This window comes from Clupea harengus, unplaced genomic scaffold, assembly GCF_900700415.2.
Source record: "Clupea harengus unplaced genomic scaffold, Ch_v2.0.2, whole genome shotgun sequence".
NCBI classification, from domain to species: Eukaryota; Metazoa; Chordata; class Actinopteri; order Clupeiformes; family Clupeidae; genus Clupea; species Clupea harengus.
Window position 1 is genome coordinate 78,117 of NW_024879591.1, and position 17,947 is coordinate 96,063.

The 17,947-nt window shown below is 39.2% G+C and overlaps 1 protein-coding gene across 3 annotated transcripts; it reads right to left on the reverse strand.

The window, feature by feature from the left end:
• Positions 1 to 826: 826 nt before the first annotated feature.
• Positions 827 to 16,970, reverse strand: elovl1a (ELOVL fatty acid elongase 1a). 3 transcript variants are annotated; one of them, XM_042704155.1, is made up of 14 exons: positions 16,843 to 16,970; positions 16,445 to 16,476; positions 15,859 to 16,199; positions 14,897 to 14,936; positions 14,756 to 14,799; positions 14,549 to 14,619; positions 6,737 to 6,831; positions 5,305 to 5,384; positions 4,875 to 5,065; positions 4,672 to 4,752; positions 3,261 to 3,317; positions 2,147 to 2,252; positions 1,502 to 1,635; positions 827 to 1,401 (listed from the first exon to the last, which is right to left on the reverse strand). In XM_042704155.1, the coding sequence occupies exons 8-14, from the start codon at positions 5,363 to 5,365 to the stop codon at positions 1,099 to 1,101; spliced, it is 933 nt and encodes a 310-aa protein (XP_042560089.1). In that variant the 5' UTR covers positions 5,366 to 5,384; positions 6,737 to 6,831; positions 14,549 to 14,619; positions 14,756 to 14,799; positions 14,897 to 14,936; positions 15,859 to 16,199; positions 16,445 to 16,476; positions 16,843 to 16,970; the 3' UTR covers positions 827 to 1,098. The 3 variants fall into 3 exon arrangements, with proteins under 3 accessions (XP_042560089.1, XP_042560090.1, XP_042560091.1); XM_042704156.1 differs by lacking the exon at positions 16,843 to 16,970 and having other exon boundaries at positions 16,063 to 16,199; positions 16,445 to 16,644; XM_042704157.1 differs by lacking the exons at positions 14,549 to 14,619; positions 14,756 to 14,799; positions 14,897 to 14,936; ... (1 more) ...; positions 16,445 to 16,476; positions 16,843 to 16,970 and adding an exon at positions 7,400 to 7,536.
• Between the last annotated feature and the right edge of the window lie 977 nt (positions 16,971 to 17,947).

Here is a 17,947-nt window from a genome sequence, read left to right on the forward strand (position 1 = left end):
GTCTAACTTCACATGCTCAGAAAGCACAAGATTCTTTAAAACACATTTAAGAATCAAATACATTATATTGTAAGTAGGCTCATTTTAAGTTACCGGTATAAGTAATTACTTTAAGAAGTACTCTGAATTTGATATCTTATTTATACTGTTCTTCATAAATATTTGTAAATTGTAATGCAAGCCATCATGACAACCCTACTACAGGCTGTTTTTCTGAACACTACTTGTTTTGGGCCTATTTGGGATAACACGCCCAGGGATCTCATGAGGGTGTGCAGTTTTCCTACATTTGAATGTACAACACTTTCTCAAATGTGCTTCTGATTGTCCCTATTTAAGACAAAATGTTCCTAAATCCATCCCACGTCTGAACCATTTATAAATCCCAAATCAAGAAATCACGTGAATTTGGGTGGACTCCTTGCACTCATGCACAGAGTGCCCTCAATTGTCCATTTATGGTGAGCAAAATGGCTATATAAACTACAGGTAGTCAATGAATAGTCTAGAAAACGCAAGCAACAAAAGCAACCAAGGAGCAAAAATGTATCTTCAGCTGAAATCAGGACCTTATGGCAGAGCTAGACAGCTTAGTTTGGTTCCTTAAGTATGGGTGGGACCTTAAATATGGTAAGCAATCAAAACACTTAATGAAGTGAAGAAAAAAAAGAATCTCCACCACATTTCTTTTGTAAGCAGTCACCCAGGGTACATACTCTTTGACTAATACTGCTATGACAAATACAGTTATTAAAAGCACTTGTTACAATGACAAAAGGTCAGTGATATTTGCAGAATAAAACAAATTCAACCACGAAAATATCAGTACATTTAATTACAAAATCTTTTTTAATGGAACTATACAGACATTTTACAAAAGTGAGATTCATAAATGAGATGATGTGCCAATAGATGGCCCAAGCCCCATTAATAAATTACAAGGTAAGGAACATGAACCCAACTGCCACATCCATTCTGTCATTTCATCTCTTGTGCATAAGGTGCATGTAAAAAAACAGTTGTGATACAAATTCAGAAATACAAAGACTTGAGCTGTTGGAAACGTTATCAAGTCCAGTTTAAACTTCACTTCAAGTTTTACACTTCTTTCACTTTCCCTTGGCAAAATCCATTCAGTTGGTTTGTGGAACCATTTTCCTGTTGTTTACTACTACTGGCAGCGTCTCCATCACTTGTAATACCATTCATTTTTTGCACTTCTTGGCTAGGAACAGGGAGTCTATTGCCCTTGATATAGGCCTGGAACCAGAAATTGGAGAAAAGAATGAAGAAGAAGGAACCATAGATCCAAATAAGATGGACGAAAACGGGGACTTCGTATTCACACTTTTCCATGAAATAGTACTGAGATATGTGGACAGAAACCAGGACGAACTGCGTCTAAGGAGAAGAGGAAAAATGGAGGTTTAGAATTAGAAAATGCAAACTAATTGTGTAGCACAATTCATGATCACCTTCTCATTCCTGTTTGGATACTCACTAATTGGATGGCTGTCATGTACTTCTTCCACCAAAGGTACTTCTGGAACCCAGCAGCAGACAACCCATAGTAGGTGTACATGATGACATGCACAACACAATTCACCATAGCATGAAATGAACCCATTCCACCAACTAAAAGAAAAGGGACAACATGATCATTCTCTTTCAGATTATAATTTTTTATGCCCAAATCAGCTCAACTAATGAAGCACTGCACAAGAATCACGGAGAAACACTGATAGTGTGTGTATTCATAGTCTCACTTTACATGCGTAGCAAATACTTTCAAAATTATGTGAAATCTTTACCAGATTTTTTAAAACTATACTGCAGGCTTTAAAACAAATATTTTTGCAAACTTTTTCCAAATATTTAACAGCATGGATTTCTTGAGTTTTGGACTACTTAAATTCAGTTGAAAGAAAATAATACGTTCCCTCACAGGTAAAGAAACCTTAAAGTTTTGCTTCCCTATACCTCATCCTTTTTTACCCCTTGGAGCAGATGATGTACAGTAAATATTGGAAAGTTTGATTTTGGAAACTTTTTTCAGTGCAATAAACTGATACTAGTAGGTGGGTATACACTTTGTGTATAGTATATGTACTCAGCCATCATCATTGAAGCCATTCATGAAACCTACCAGGTGCTATTGTGATGCCCCACCACCAGGTCCATGGCATGAAAGAGTGGTGGAAAATGTGTAGAAATGTGACCTGGCTATGTTTCTTCCGCAACACAAAGAACACCTGTTGGAAACAACATCAAATTTATAGTTTCTGTCAACCACTTACTACTTATGTAATTAAAACAGTGAATATTGAATGAGATATTGGCAAAGTCACTAAATATCCACATAACCAGATGCTGAAAATACATATTTCTGTCCAGTTCCTCTGCACAATCAGGAAACACAAAATGTTTTGAATCTTCTTTTTTTTTAAAAGTCTTTCAAGTGACTCAATTACTATTCCATCCTTTCAAAATTGGGCCAGAAATTATGTGTTTCAGTAGCCACACATTCCAGCCAGAGTGGTTTTTAATTGTATCCATGTTTGAGAGGAAATGGCATGTAGCCACTAACCTAATGGAAGATTTCAGACTGCTAGTCTGACTGGACTGTATCTCCATTCTTTGCTACCTTAACATATTGTGCAAAGAAAACTACATACACAAATCATCCTTACTACTAGTAAACTATATACACAAACCATCACTACTACTAGTAAACTATATACACAAACCATCACTACTACTAGTAAACTATATACACAAACCATCACTACTACTAGTAAACTATATACACAAACCATCACTACTACTAGTAAACTATATACACAAACCATCCTTACTACTAGTAAACTATATACACAAACCATCACTACTACTAGCACACTAAGATGCAGTGGCGAATATGCAACTGAATGCAGACAAATACGCATTCATTACATAAAGTTAATTACATTATTTTTCAGGCTACTTTACTAGAAATTGTTAACCCCAAATATTTTACTTCATCATGACTAATCACAAAAGGCCGGTTAATTTGTGAGAGACTGGCCAAACAATAACATTAACAAACAGTAAACAATAACAACCTGATTCAATAGTCACATCCCTCAGGAAAAATACTGCTTAATTTATAACAAACCAGGAAAACAGGATAATGGGAAACAAATATTAAGCACAATAAGGGACATTTAAAGTTGAATCCCAATAAATACATTAAAAGAAATTGCAAACAAAGGGTCACTTACTGTGTCCATTAGCTCAGTGAATTTTGAGAAGTAAAACATCCACGCCACTCGAACCATCTGGAAAGAAAGATGACTTTTGAACTTCTGACACAGAATATAGTAGAACAAAACTGGCAAAGACACACTCAAAAATGGTTGGAATAGAATCAAAATAATTGTTTTCTTTTCACTGAATCTGTCGTTTATGTGGTTGACGTCGTTAATAGAATTACTTGAAGACACCTCGTTCTTAAACATGCATTACCTGCATGCTTGCAGTTCTACATGGTATGTGGTAGTACCACAAGCCCTCTCCATACCTCACCTAGGAGATAGACTCCACTGAGGAATTAAACTGAAGGGCCATGAATCACTATGGACCACATTGAAATGGAGTTGGAGTAGCCTATATAAGGAGGGTGGTTCAATATATTGACCATTTATTTTTCAAGAGAGCAAATTCATGTGCTTCAGAAAATAGAGTTGGCGACTGTAATGCAGAACTGCAATAATCATCTCTCAATATTCATCTGACTAATAAATCACAGAGTGTATTTGATGGTCACTAGCTTGGTCAGTTGCATTTAAAAACGTAATGGGGTATCAATGTGCTAATCACTGCAGAGGGAACGTGAATGTAAATCTTGAGCAGGCCTACCAAAACGTATCTGCTCCAGGTGAATTCATTACAGGTGAATCAGTACTGATAATGAGTGCCTGTACAGGCAGAGCGCTTTCTGAACTGCCTAAATCTATATCTGAATATTTTAAATGTCATCGCTTTAAACACAATAAAACATGAAACAGCAGGTGAGGAACTCAAGAAACTGAGTGACATGGACTAAATGAATTAGTTGGAAGTGTACTATAAAGGACAACCAATAGGACAGTTGCTAATTCTCTTTTTAAACCTCATATCTCATTACCAGAACAACATTTGAAATGTCCCTGTTGATGCTGATTATACGGAGAACTCCAAAGACGACTAATATCCTTACACAATAGGTCACCTACAGACTCGATACAATACAACTGGATTTATGACAGACTCTTAGAAGCTCAGTAGCTTACTGCAATCAAATCAAAAATGGGGGGGGAGGGGGGGGGGGATGGGTTAACTGAAATCAACTCAAGGCTAGTTAAAAGTGAGCAATGTTGATACTGTGAAGCAGCACTCATTTAGGTATTTGAGTAGTTGGTTGGTTATTGTCACTGGCAAAATGGAGGTCAGGTGTTTACAGATCACCTCCAGCATAAAATATCAATATGAATAAGATGGGTACAACAGGTAAAGGGATGGGTAAAGAACATTTGACTACTTGTGGTGGTACTGTAAACCAGTGTGTTGCAAAAGTCTGTAATAAAATGTCTATCGATGCTAACTCAATTCAATCATTCTATCAATTAGCTTGAAGGCAGACGACCTACTTACTCGAAGGGCTTGAGGATTGCTGGAGAAGTCGCAGAGATCACATCTCCAGGTATATGTAGTTCCCCAGCCAGACATTAAAAACTATGGGATGGAAAGAAGCATGGGACTTTTTTTTACCAATCAATACAATTGATAATTCATGCAAACATGTCCAAATACAAAATATTCATGTTCCTCTGCAAATAAATTATTCAGCCACTCACCTCATAGACAATGTAAGCATTGAAAGACACCATGGTGAAGTTATAAACAATCATGGCTGTCTTGAGATTGAAGGGTTTACGGTTTGCCATATAGCGTGGCCCAGCGTAGAGAGCAAAGAATATGTAACCCAATAAGATGAGGGTCATCTCGATGGGGCTCTGCATCAATAGATAATCTCGCATACGATGATCTAAGAATAATTGCAATATTACATCTTTAGCATCAAAATAACAAATTGCAAGAAAACTACAGTAATCCATCTCAGTTTTAGTTACCAAATATTGCATTAAGTATGGATATAATATATATATTATTATATAAAAACATTATTTGTATAGCACCTTTCATACAAAACAATGCAGCTCAAAGTGCTTAACAGCAAATAAATAAAATAAATCCCTTCTGACAAAATACTAAGGGGTCCCTTACCTGTTCTTTTCCGCATAGTGTCATGGAACTGCAAGATCTTTGAGATCATCTCTTGGATCATGATGTTTCTGGATGGAAATCTAGAGAATTTAAAATACGGTTGAAATCACATCTCAGAAAACTAGGGTAATTCCAGATGTGATTAAGGTAAAAAATCATTTGTGCACAGGCAAACTTCATGTTGATATTAAGAAAAGACCATGGTTCTGATTCAACATCACCACTGAAAGACAGCTAAATATGTATGTAGAAAGTGCTTCTACACAGATCATCATGATGACATAATGTTGAGCAATCACAGAGCAGTCTGTCTGATAAGGGATCATCACACTGGTAGGAACTAACATGAAACAGAAAGCCTCCACCAGTTTGAGTTACATCTTAAACGTTTAGCTTTACTTCAGAAAAAAAAAAAGGTTTAAGATTTAATTTTACATTCGACTTCCTCACACTAAGAAAACTAAATTCGCCTGAGCTCAAGCAATTTAGCAAAAAGACATGTGTCTACAAGGGAGTTGCTGTACCCTGAACCACCCTTGTTGGCAAGGTTGGCTAAGGGAGGAGGGGAAAGCTGCATCCTTAGATGCTCATTGTGAACCTTGGATGTAAAAAGTGTTAAGAAAATGTAAAACAGTACAGCCAGAACACCAATAGGCTCTGTAGACCTGCTATACATATGCAGGCAATACACTGCAACAGTCAGGAAGGTCAAAGTGAATGCAAAGTATTCAATTTTAAAAGGACAAACATCACTCAGCTAATTCGTGTAAAAACAGTATTCAAGACATACAGATATAGCACAGCATAGCTAGGTGGTATCCCTACAACAACATTTACAGTAGTAGTCCATTCTGACAATGGACAAAGTGTTTTTTGCACTTTACCATGATATGACACTTAAATAGCAGGTGTGTAATCATATAGGCCAACTTACTGAGTTCAAGAAAACTCTCTTAAACAAAATGTGATATTGTAAACTAACATAACGCTGTAGATAATGGGGTTAATTGACTTAAATGACTGAAACACAGCAGTTAACATTAAGTATTAACTATAGCACTCAATATTCCTGATAATTGTTAGTACTTTTTACAAATGCTGGTGTTCATGGTTTGTTCATAGTCCTTAATTGATGGGCTGATGTACGAAATATCCAAATATCTTTGACTGTGTTAAAGGTTTCGTCATCCTTTTCCAAGAGTTGGTTGTTAAAGCTTGCATAATCAGCTATGACTATGTAGAGCAGGTTCAACCGGTGGGCTGAAGAATGGAAATCTAGACACATGGTGAGTGCACAGATTTCCATTGAATGGGTTCACATGTAAAAGTAAATGTTTCTTTAAACACTGAAAAAGGATCATTGTTAAGATAAGCCAAAAAAGTACTGTTCAAAATGTGAAACAGGTAGTGACAAAGATAAATGAAAACTCACCTGTTATAGTTCCACTAGGAGTCCCCAACCTTTTCCAGATAGCTGAACAGAGTTCTAGTGGACCAACCAACTCACATGAAGATGAAGCAGAACGGCTGTAAAGACAGATGAATGAGTGTGGCTGAGCCAGTATATCCTCGCAATCTTAGCAAAGCTCCTCAAAAAAATAGTATGCCTTAACTGTGTGAGGCAGCCAGTACTACGTCTTAACACTGACAAGAGTCAGTTGAGAAATGACAGACCCAGGGAGGGACACACTACCTCCTAGTTTTAAAGCAGAGCGGATGAATGCAGTTTGGAGCCAACACCCACCTGGTTTCTGGGCCACACCCTGGTCTCAGGGTTTTTGGACCCACCCTCACCAGCCACCCCACCCCAATGTGATTGGCTGATGTTTGCACAAGTTGTAGGCAAAAGAGAAGCAGCACTTACAATCAAATGGTTCTTTGTTTGGAATTAGGCACTCTTGAACGGATGAGCACAGAGATATATGATATCGGTATATAACTTCCAACCAGTGCTGTTATATGGCACTGATTAAGGAGTCTCACAACGGTACAAATGTAGAAATTCACAGCACAACACAAAGACATTTATAATTTATACATAACAATTTGGAATATGTTTTCCTCTAGTTTCAAAATGGAGAATGCACATCTTTACTTTAAGAGTGTAGGGATTAGGCAGTGTCTGGGTGAGCCATTCCCGTCACAATGCCACAGTCAGTTTCACTGCATTCCAGTAAAACAGGTTCCTCTGGTTCTCCAGATCAAATGGAGTCAACGGCCTCCAGAGTGGTCACATCTCTGCCTATCAGTATGCAGGGAGGGGGACAGAGAGGAATGGAAACTATTCATTCTACTTGACTTGAGGCAAACAAGAGAACAATTATCGTCATGGACATAAAGGGATGTAGTAATAAACATATTACTCATGCTTGTGACAAACGTGTCAAAACATTTGGAAAATGAAGTAGCCTTAACACAGTCATAATCACTGCAACAATGTGTGCCCCCCCAATACCAAGGAGGCAAAACAGTTTGTGATATAGTATGTGATTAAATTCACTTTAGAACCTCTACAGTGTTCTTAGCAACAAGACTACAGGAATGACAAAAGGAAAAAAATTCATAAATCTAACCCTCTAAATAGAGTGTCAACTAGAGTTGCTCAATCTAGCTACCAAGAAAACTGTTTAGATCATAAAAACTGAAGGAGTTTGTGAGGAGGGAGTTGACAAGTGCAACACTGTTCAAGTGTGGGCCAACACTTTGTGGTCAAACATTCGTTTATTGCGGTATTCTTTGTATAGCAAATAGTCAGGCAACTGAAAGCACATGGAAAACTATTTGTGCATCCAAAAGAAACGGTTTCAGAAGACATTCTAAAGATGGTTATTTCAGTAAAAGTGTTGTTGTATTTAAACAAGAACACACATCTTAATACTGAATTCAACCTCATGTACCTGTTGATGGGACATGGTATGTGCTGAAAGTCAAGATTCAAATTTAAAGATTACAATGATCTTGCTATGGCATCTACAGAACAATAATGTAACTCAGGGCTCCACAGTTAGAATCCATAATCTCTAAAACAGACCCTAAAACCATAACAATAGGCTGTTCTGTCCTGGTTAAACTGAGTTACACTGAACATAAAGTTTCTACCACATAACCATGAGAAACCAATTTGTCTAATGTTAAGAATGCAGACCGAGCTCAGAGTAGGACAGAGGACTGGTCATCATTTGATTAGTTCCCATGGACACAGCTGTGAATGCACAGCTTGGATGAACTCTCAAGACCACAGTTGTGTTTCTATCAGCGGCACGCACCATTGCAAGACATTTTTGTGTGATCTTATCAAAACTATTTGTATTTTCACAAGTTAAACCAAAGTGGAGCAGCTTGGTAACAACAGTATATCCAGACTCTTTTGGGGTTGGCTCAAATGGCACACAGACACCCCAATGCAATAGAACAAATAATGACAACAAATTCACATGTTTTTTTTTTTTTTTTTTAATCTTAATAATATTAGTGTATATAATAGGAAATTATGACATTTATCATAACCTTCTGCAGGCTCAATCTCTTCGTTCTGCTCCGCTCCCTGATCTGTTCTTACTTCTTCCTTGTATTGTTTTGGGCTCTGTGGTTGCTTCTCAAACTGCAATATTGCTGTATGCCTTTTAATAATCTAAATAGCAAACCAATTGAGATTCTTTACTTGTAGCAGATAGACACTGGGATGAGCAATTTAAAGCAACAGTATGCAACAATTTCCCACTTGAGGTATGCAATTTGAGGCGTTTTCATAAGCAACCACTTTTGGTATCATCATCATTTTGATGGCATATGGTCATGTGAAATACCGATTAACTACTACAACTAGCCTTGCAGTTTATGCACCATCTAGTTCTGTGGTCAAGGATGGACCACCCTGTGAAAATATATAAAAAAAAGCTTCCACAGCACGACACTGTTAACTATATCACCAAAAGGCACCAGTTAGAATGCTTGCAAGCTTTTATCAGTGCTGAGTTTGTGTAGTTAGCTCGCTAGTTTCACAACAAGACTTCTCACTGGTTCTTCACGCAATTACCATTATAGCAGAAACATACAGACTTAATGAGTGATGCAGGAATGTCTCAGAAGCTACAGACATGCGCACAAATCACAAAACACATTGAAATATGAAGGTTGGCGCCCACAGCTGTATGAACTGTGCAAGGAATCAGCGGTTATCTGTGGTTTCTTGAGCCCAAGTAAAATAACAGCAAAAACAATTATCTTAAAAAAAAATAAAAAACAGTTAAGACCTGTGTACATATTTGATGAGCTTTTAATTTAGACAAGACAGATTATTTCAATGCTCTTTAGCTAATCATAGTGTCTGTGAGTCTTGTCATCATTTTGTAGGCTTCAGATTAGTATTTTCACAAATTCTGGGGAAAAATTTAAATCCCTATGAGAAAGGTGTGAGGCAAGTATCACAATATAGTCAGTGTTTTTTCTGCTTTAGCCATCATTAATTATAAAAGACCAACTGAACTACATTTTAATTCACCTAGTTTGCCTCGGTTTTCTACAAGTGTTTCTTCTACCTCCGGAAGCTGAGGAAAGAACACCTTCCTCAGAGACTACTGAGCAACTTCTACCGCTGCGCTATAGAGAGTGTGCTGACATACTGCTTGAACGTATGGTTCTCTTTAGCTGCACAAAGGCTGAGCAGGCAGCCATCCAGAGGCTGATTAAAACAGCGGGAAGGATCATCGGAGCAGAGCTGCCCGACATCTATTCCATCTCCTGCTCCGGATGCCTGCAGCGTTCAAATCGCATCCTCACGGATCCTTCCCACCCTGCCCATCATCTGTTCCCGTTACTCCAGTCAGGGAAAAGGTTCAGATCCACAAAAGCACACACCTCCAGAATGGCAAAGAGCTTCTATGCTCGTGCAATAAGGCTTCTCAACAGCTCATCCAAAAAATAAACACCTCCCCCTCAGCCCAACCCACCCCCATAGACTTCACTCTAACACTCTACCCTGCAACTATTGATCATAATATACATAATATAAATAAAAGGTGGTTTTGTTATGTTCTTTTCTTTGGTGCCACTGACAGTCCTTGTTGATCCCTGTGTTGCTTTTTATGTAAATAAATACTTTCTTGTCACTTTCGTGTCCTGGCTTTGTGTGACTGCACCCTCACTTGCCCAAACCTGTTGCCCTTATGTTGCGTCCCACTCCGAGCCACCAGGGGGCGTAACAGATCAGTTTAATAAAAGTCTCAGAATGAATAACCATTCATTTTGGTGTTCAATATTTTATACTGAAACTACTGAAATTGATGAAAACTCTAGTTAAAACACTATGCTACAGTCTTAGCTGGTATTGCACTACTAATATATTACAATTACACTACAAAGACTATAACACTCATGAAACAACCACCCAACTAGTTCTTTGTTGGCAGAGGATGCTTCAGTGGATTTTACCGCAAGAACAGACAGGACAAGTTTACTCTGAAGAAAAATATTTTTTGAAATAATAATTATCAACTAATATTGATCAGGCATGATCAATAGATTACAGAGTACAAAAATAATAATGAAAGCACAAGTGGAATTGGTAATAAAAGGTAGTAAGGCTGTATGTTCAAGTATGAGAGGGAGTGTGCATGAGAGCGTGCAGGTGTGTGCAGCTGCGCACAGAAGAGAGAGGGGGAGTGAGAGACACTGTGTGCAGTCGCACAGGTGAGAGATGTATGTGTGTTAGACACTAACTAGAGTGAGAGACACTGTGTGCAGGCGCACAGGTGAGAGATGTATGTGTGTTAGACACTAACTAGAGTGAGAGACACTGTGTGCAGGCGAACAGGTGAGAGATGTATGTGTGTTAGGCACTAACTAGAGTGGGGATGGGCACTGTGTGCAGGCGAACAGGTGAGAGATGTATGTGTGTTAGACACTAACTAGAGTGGGGATGGGCACTGTGTGCAGGCGAACAGGTGAGAGATGTATGTGTGTTAGGCACTAACTAGAGTGGGGATGGGCAGTGTGTGCAGGCGAACAGGTGAGAGATGTATGTGTGTTAGGCACTAACTAGAGTGGGGATGGGCACCGGATGCCTGAGTGTGAGACAAAGGATCTCCAAATTGAGGGGGAGTCCCAGCTAGGCCTTTAACCCAACCTAGTCTACTCAACTAACCAGATGCCAGCCATACTTGTGATCGTTCTTGCTTGACGGTGCATTCTTTGGTATCTGACGAACAGCGCGGAGACGCAGGTCCAAGGGGAAAACGTTTGTGTCTTTCACACCTTGTCAGCTGAAGATCCTCAGCGGCCCGTTGGTCGGCCAATGGGTCTTGAAAGATTTTGAGTTATAGATGTCGACGTTCGACAAATGAAAAGGGATCCGGTTGCTTTCTATTTCTTTGAAACTGCTGGGCTGCGGTATAATTTACCGGTTTTAGACTAAGGTCGCAACTACGCACAGTAAAGTATATTAGAACTTGGCCAGATGTTCGAAACAAGTAGCTTGCTGTATTGTCCTTTGTTGAAGTACTTTTGCAGAGTAACGGTATCTCTTTAAACGTATGGAAACCACCACTAGACTGAGAGTTTTTAGGTCAGGCCGGCGGGATTCTAGACTTTTTTGACTGCAGTGGCCCAAGTGAAGCCCTGATTCATTCCAGGGTAGCATAAGGATAATGCGACATCCACAAAAACAGAAACAGGCACAACTGGCAGCTGACCTTTGTCTGGGAATGTACGTCTTTGAAGGTTAAGTGTCGGTTTCCCATTCATTATCTCACTCATAATGGAGTCTAGGATCAGGCAAGGCAACCTCTAGTATCAACTGATCTGTCTCCACTGTTTTCAGAGCTGATCTCAAGAACATGCAGAACAGCTGGTAATCTTTTCATCAAGTTCCAGCAACCCACCTCCCTACACACCCATCTTGTGCCACTCAGGTTTTGCAACTCTCTGCATTGGCCACCATTCGTATCCTTTTGAGTCTCCAGCCATTTCTGATGTACATAACACCCGGTCATGTACAACCCCAAATCACAAAAAGTTGGGACCATATGGAAAATGCAAGTAAAAAAAGAAAGCAGTGATTTTTAAATATACCTTGACTTGTATTTCATTGCAGACTATATGAACACAATATATTTCATGTTTTGTCTGGTCAACTTCATTTAATTTGTAAATATACATCCATTCCTGCCATTCAGGCCTGCAACACATTCCAAAAAAAGTTGGGACGGGGGCAATTTAGGGGTAGTAATGAGGTAGAATAATAAAATAATGATGTGATTTGAAACTAGTGATGTCAACAGGTCATTGTAATCATGATTTGGTACAAAAGCAGCATCCAGGAAAGGCCTAGTCCTTTAGGAGCAAAGATGGGCAGAGGATCACCAGTTTCCCAACAAATGCATGTAAAATCACCCTCCATGGTGCATAACATAATTAAAAGATTCAAGGAATCTGGAGAAATTTCAGCGCATAAAAAGCAAGGGCGCAAACCTAAGCTGAATAACCGTGATCTCTAATCCCTCAAGAACCGTCATTCATCTATGAGCGATAGAACCACATGGGCTCAGGATTGCTTTGGCTAACCTTTGTCAAGCACTACAATAGTTACATCCACAAGTGCCAGTTAAAACTTTACTGTGCCAAAAGGAAGTCTTATGTTAACTGTGTCCAGAAGCGCTGTCGACTTCTCTGGCCTCGGAGGCATCTGGGATGGACAATCACACAGTGGGAAACGTGTATTGTGGTCAGACAAATCAGTATTTCAGGTCGTTTTTGGAAGAAATGGACACTGTGTGCTACGGCCCAAGAAGAAAAGGACCATCCAGACTGTTACCAGCAACAAGACCAAAAGCCAGGGTCAATCATGTTATGGGGTTGTGTCAGTGCCCTTGGCAAAGGTAACTTACACTTCTGTGATGGCACCATTTATGCCCAAAGGTACATAGAGATTTTGGAGCAACATATGCTGCCTTCAAGACGACAGCCTTTCCAGGGACGCCCTTTCCAGGGACGCATATTTCAACAAGAGGATGCAAAACCACATTCTACACACATTTCAAAGGCATGACTGAGGAGGAAGAGTGTGCAGGGGTTGGAATGGCCTGTCTGCAGTCCTGACGTCCCCAATATAGAATGTGTGGTGCATTTTTGACACGCAAAAGGTGACAACGAAGACCCCGTTCCATTGCACACCTTAAGTTTGCAGGAAGAAAGCGACAAAGTTACACCTGAAACGCTTCACCACTTGGTGTCTACAGTCCCTAAACAGCTTTAGTGTTGTAAAAAAAAAAAAAACATTACAACGTGGTAAATGCTTTACCGTCCCAACTTTTTTGGAAACATGTTGCAAGAATCAAAATTGAATTAAGTGTTTAATTTGAAAAAACAATCAAATTCACGAGGTAAAGCATAAAATAAATGTGCTGTTGTATTGTTTTCAATGTAATACAGGTCAAAGAGTTTTCAGTTTTAATTTTAATTTAACATACCGTCCCAACGTTTTCTGATTTGGGGTTGACTGTGTCCACTAAGACAAGAGTCAGGCCGTGTGCATGTGTACATGAAACGCCTGCTTAGCCTCTGCCTGAATTCTGGTTGTCACTCCAGAGTGTTTCCCAGTCATTACTGCAGTCCAATCATACCCTTGCCCATCCAATTTAGTTTTGTAATTAAGGCCATAACTTACTAAGCACTGTATGATGCCATTACTGTGCCCCTTTGCATCTAGATCCTGTGCATGTTGGAAGTCAATAAAGCTGGATTGAGCAATTATTGTAAGGACCCCCCCCCCCTCCGACTCTGTCTGCCAATGGCCCCTATGACCTTCCTTTGCAGTCAACAGCAGAACTTCCGCAATTGTTTTTATACATCTTCGGTTCTCCTCAACTTTCTCTTGTATTCTTTATGATCAAATCCAGTAACCCAAAGTCAGTCAGTAAATTTATCTTATACCCTTGCAAGCGAGCATGACGTATACAGTGTGACTGGTCATACAACCTAAAGCCTTAATCTTTAAACACACCTTCTTACAACTGGAAAACCCTGTCTGTGATGCAAAAACCGACTCTAATGCTGAGGGGAGAGCGACATTCCTACATGCATTCCAACAGTATGCTGAATCTTTGCTCACCAAGCACATTCATTCCTATTCATTCACATTCATTCATATTCATTCATTCATTCACATTAATTCACATTCATTCATTCCCATTAATTCATTCACATTCATTCTAGCCAAGAATATTTACTGTGCTGTTACTCCTCTCACCTTGTGTTGTCTTGGGGAATATCTTAAGGCGAGGTCGACTGGGATCTGCTACCCTTGATTGTGGGATATATCTAAAAGCAACAAAATAGAATAATTAATCAGATCCTACATTTGTATCACAAACATGTAGCAACGAAAGGACTCACTAGGATATTAGTAGAGAAAAATATTTTCAATTCCAATACAACATGACTACAGCATACACACCATGAGGTCCAGGGGTGGTAGCAGCAATTGGGCCTCTAGTGTGACTGAATATAAAGATTTTAAATCACATTGTGTTGTATTAAATAAAACAAATGCAACATACCAATACAATCAGATAGAGCAGAGTAGTCAAGTACATACCCTCAAAGGGATATGAAATGACTGTCTCCAGTACCCTTGTCTGAATAACACAAAATTGACATATGAATGACACTTAACAATTTGCCAAATAGGTTACATTTAGCCTGATAGTACCCTAAAATGACTTATGCTATGTGCAGCAAACATTTTAATTAAATGTGTAAATTAAAATAATGTCATCTTAGAAAAAGTCATCATTCCAAATAATATTGATCTAATCAATGACTTCATAATATTGAATTCTAGATTGAACATGCCAGAACCCAGGTGAAGCTGTCAGTTCAGTCTCCTCAACCTGCCTACTGTCATCATCTGACTCACTACTAACCTTATCTGAATCACTGCTGCCATTGCTAGCTGTCCTGATCAGTTCTGTGTCCTGACCAGTATTGCTTTTCTTCCTTATGAAGAACTGTTGGATATTCTGGTCCCTATTCATACTGCAATAAAGCCAGATGACCTTCAGAAAAGCCTAGCAAACCACTATCTATTCCCAAAAAGCTTTCAATTAAATAAACTCTAATTAAAGACTAAAATATAGTACTGTGCTCTACTCTTTTCTGGTTAGCCAGCTATCCACCATTGAGGTGTGGAAGCATAATGATACAGACCCCCTTGAAGAAGTAAGTTAGTTTTAATGAGCCAGGAAATAAGTGCTGGCTACTTTCTAACAGTATATAATTATAACAATGCATAAAATATACGCATTTACAGAAGTAACATGACAATTGGCTAACCTACAACATTCACTTAATGACAGGTAGCTTGCTAGCTAACTGTTATCTAGCTGCCTGGTGAGTTTTGTAGTTCATCGGCAAGCTAGCTGACGTTAGCTAGCTAGCTAAATAACTTTGCTTGTTAGTAAGAGCGACTGTGTTGTAAACTAATTCACACGCTAACAACAAATTACACATATTGATGTGATACACGTGTTTCATGGCTATATTAAAACGTGTACTTACGTTTTTGAAGTCAGTCACTCCGGACTCCCGCTCTGATTTGAACCACAAATTATATTGAGAAAAGTCCCGCCTGCTTATTATGGTCAATTATAGACTAGGATTTTGGGTGGCACCCAATCAAATCTTCACGGTGACCCGTGCCAACTGAAGCCCCCCACCCCCCTCTGGTCCTGCCCTTAATTAGAAGCTGCAGTTGCTCTCCACCTGCTGCACGAATGTTGATCGTCAAAGCGAACTGCCGGTGTCAATCGGGGAGCGGTTGAAAAGACTGCCGTCTAGCGGGCTTCTTCCATTGTAGTGATGAGATAAGATCTCACGGAATTGTTTACCACTGGATACAGCTGAAATTGGTTACCGTTATAGTATGTAGCAGACTTTTTTGTCCAAAGCAAATTTACAGAAACATTAAAAAAAGGACATTAGAAAACAGATAAACTAAAAATAACAACAATGCCAAATACCAAAACTATGACTACGGAGTAGGCCTCAAGCAAATTAACTAATTAGACAGATGATGACTAAAAAGGTGAGTTCTAAAACCATTTTTAAATGTACCAAGGCTGTTGCTTGAACGGACAGCACTTACCACGAACAAGAAGAGTCTCTTGCGATCTCTTGCTGCGGATAGAAGTCAAAGACAAAACATGCTCATCAGAGGGGCAAAGTGGTCGAGTGGGGGATAGAGCAGAATCAACATTTAAATACGCAGGTGCCGATGCAGTGGTTGACCTATAGGCCAGAGAGATGGATTTCAATTTAATTATAGCAGCTACAGGGAGCCAGCGAAGGTTGACAAGCAAAGGAGTTACATGTGTCCTTTTTGGCTGATCAAAGAGCAAACGTGCCGCCGCATTGTAAATAATCTGCAACGGTCTCACTACACATGCCAGCAGGCTTGTTAAATTGAATTACAATAGTCTAGTTTAGACATAACCAGGGCTTGCACAATACGTTGTGTACCATATAGTGTGAAATTCCCCTTACCTGTTCATTAAAATGAACATGATGAACGGAATAAATCATAGTGTTCATTTAACAAACCATTGTTGGGATATATTCAACAGGTCAGCATCACAGATCACATAAACTCAGAGTTCAGTGTTTTCTGCAAATGTTCATTATCAGCCTGCACTATAGTATACAATAATAGAGTAATAAAAGGTTTTCATTGGCATTGTTGCCGAAATCGCATACCAGATCCTGGTATTTCTTAAATATTTAAGTTATTCACGCAAGGAAACACGTCATCTTTGTCATTGGAGATTCCAGCCAATGAGTGCGATATTCTGATGTCATGAGGGTGTTCTAGTTCGTGCATTGGATGGAGAATAACGTCTGACATGCAGTGCCTGACTTGAAAAACTTGCTCCTGCGAGGGTAACATGTCATGCGACAAGGTTACGTTCCACCGTGTCAGCAAAAGTCGACACGTTCCTAACCAACATGCGTCGAATAAAGTCAGCGCCGCACAGCTCCCCCTTGAGTATAATTAATATAACGTCATAAAGCTTGGTTGCAGAAGTTTTAAACTTTGACTGACTGAATGTTCAATGTGAACAGGCGGTCCTAGCAAAGGAGAAGCTGAAAAGACAGAGGTCAACTCGGAGTTATCCTTCCCTTTGTAGTTTGCAGTTGACGTGACTAACGGAAGATTTTGAGGATTTTTTTTTTATTGTGTTACTTGCTGTTGTTTGCAATGGATACAGGTAGTGACGTGCTGTGAGGTCAGTGCCTGGGTAGGAAGTGTGTATTTACAAATCCAAGCTATATGTATTTCCACAAGAAAAGGGCTGGGTTCAAAGGTATCACCTATGGTATCACATTCTCTGTCACTCTAAAGCACAGCTGATATTAGTTAGCCTATATAAGAATGAAGGTGATTTTATTGGTGTATATTAAGATCAGCAATGAAACTGACAGATTCCAAATTAATTTAGTTTTTGGGTTAATCCAGTTGTTCCCAATGTATTATGGCAGGCACCCCACCTCAGGTAGCTCTGCAAAAACATATTGGGCAAATCTATCAAGTGTACATAGACCAAAAAAATATTTACTGTTGAAAATATTTGACTGGTGTACGAACATCATG

What these genes read in the sequence shown, in the direction of transcription:
- elovl1a (XM_042704155.1), bottom strand. Translation starts at nt 5,365, where the DNA reads ATGATCCAAGAGATGATCTCAAAGATCTTGCAGTTCCATGACACTATG. An exon ending in ATGCTTACATTGTCTATGAG is followed by an intron (nt 4,753 to 4,874) that starts GTGAGTGGCTGA and finishes TCCATCCCATAG; the next exon opens with TTTTTAATGTCTGGCTGGGG. An exon ending in GCAATCCTCAAGCCCTTCGA is followed by an intron (nt 3,318 to 4,671) that starts GTAAGTAGGTCG and finishes CTTTCTTTCCAG; the next exon opens with ATGGTTCGAGTGGCGTGGAT.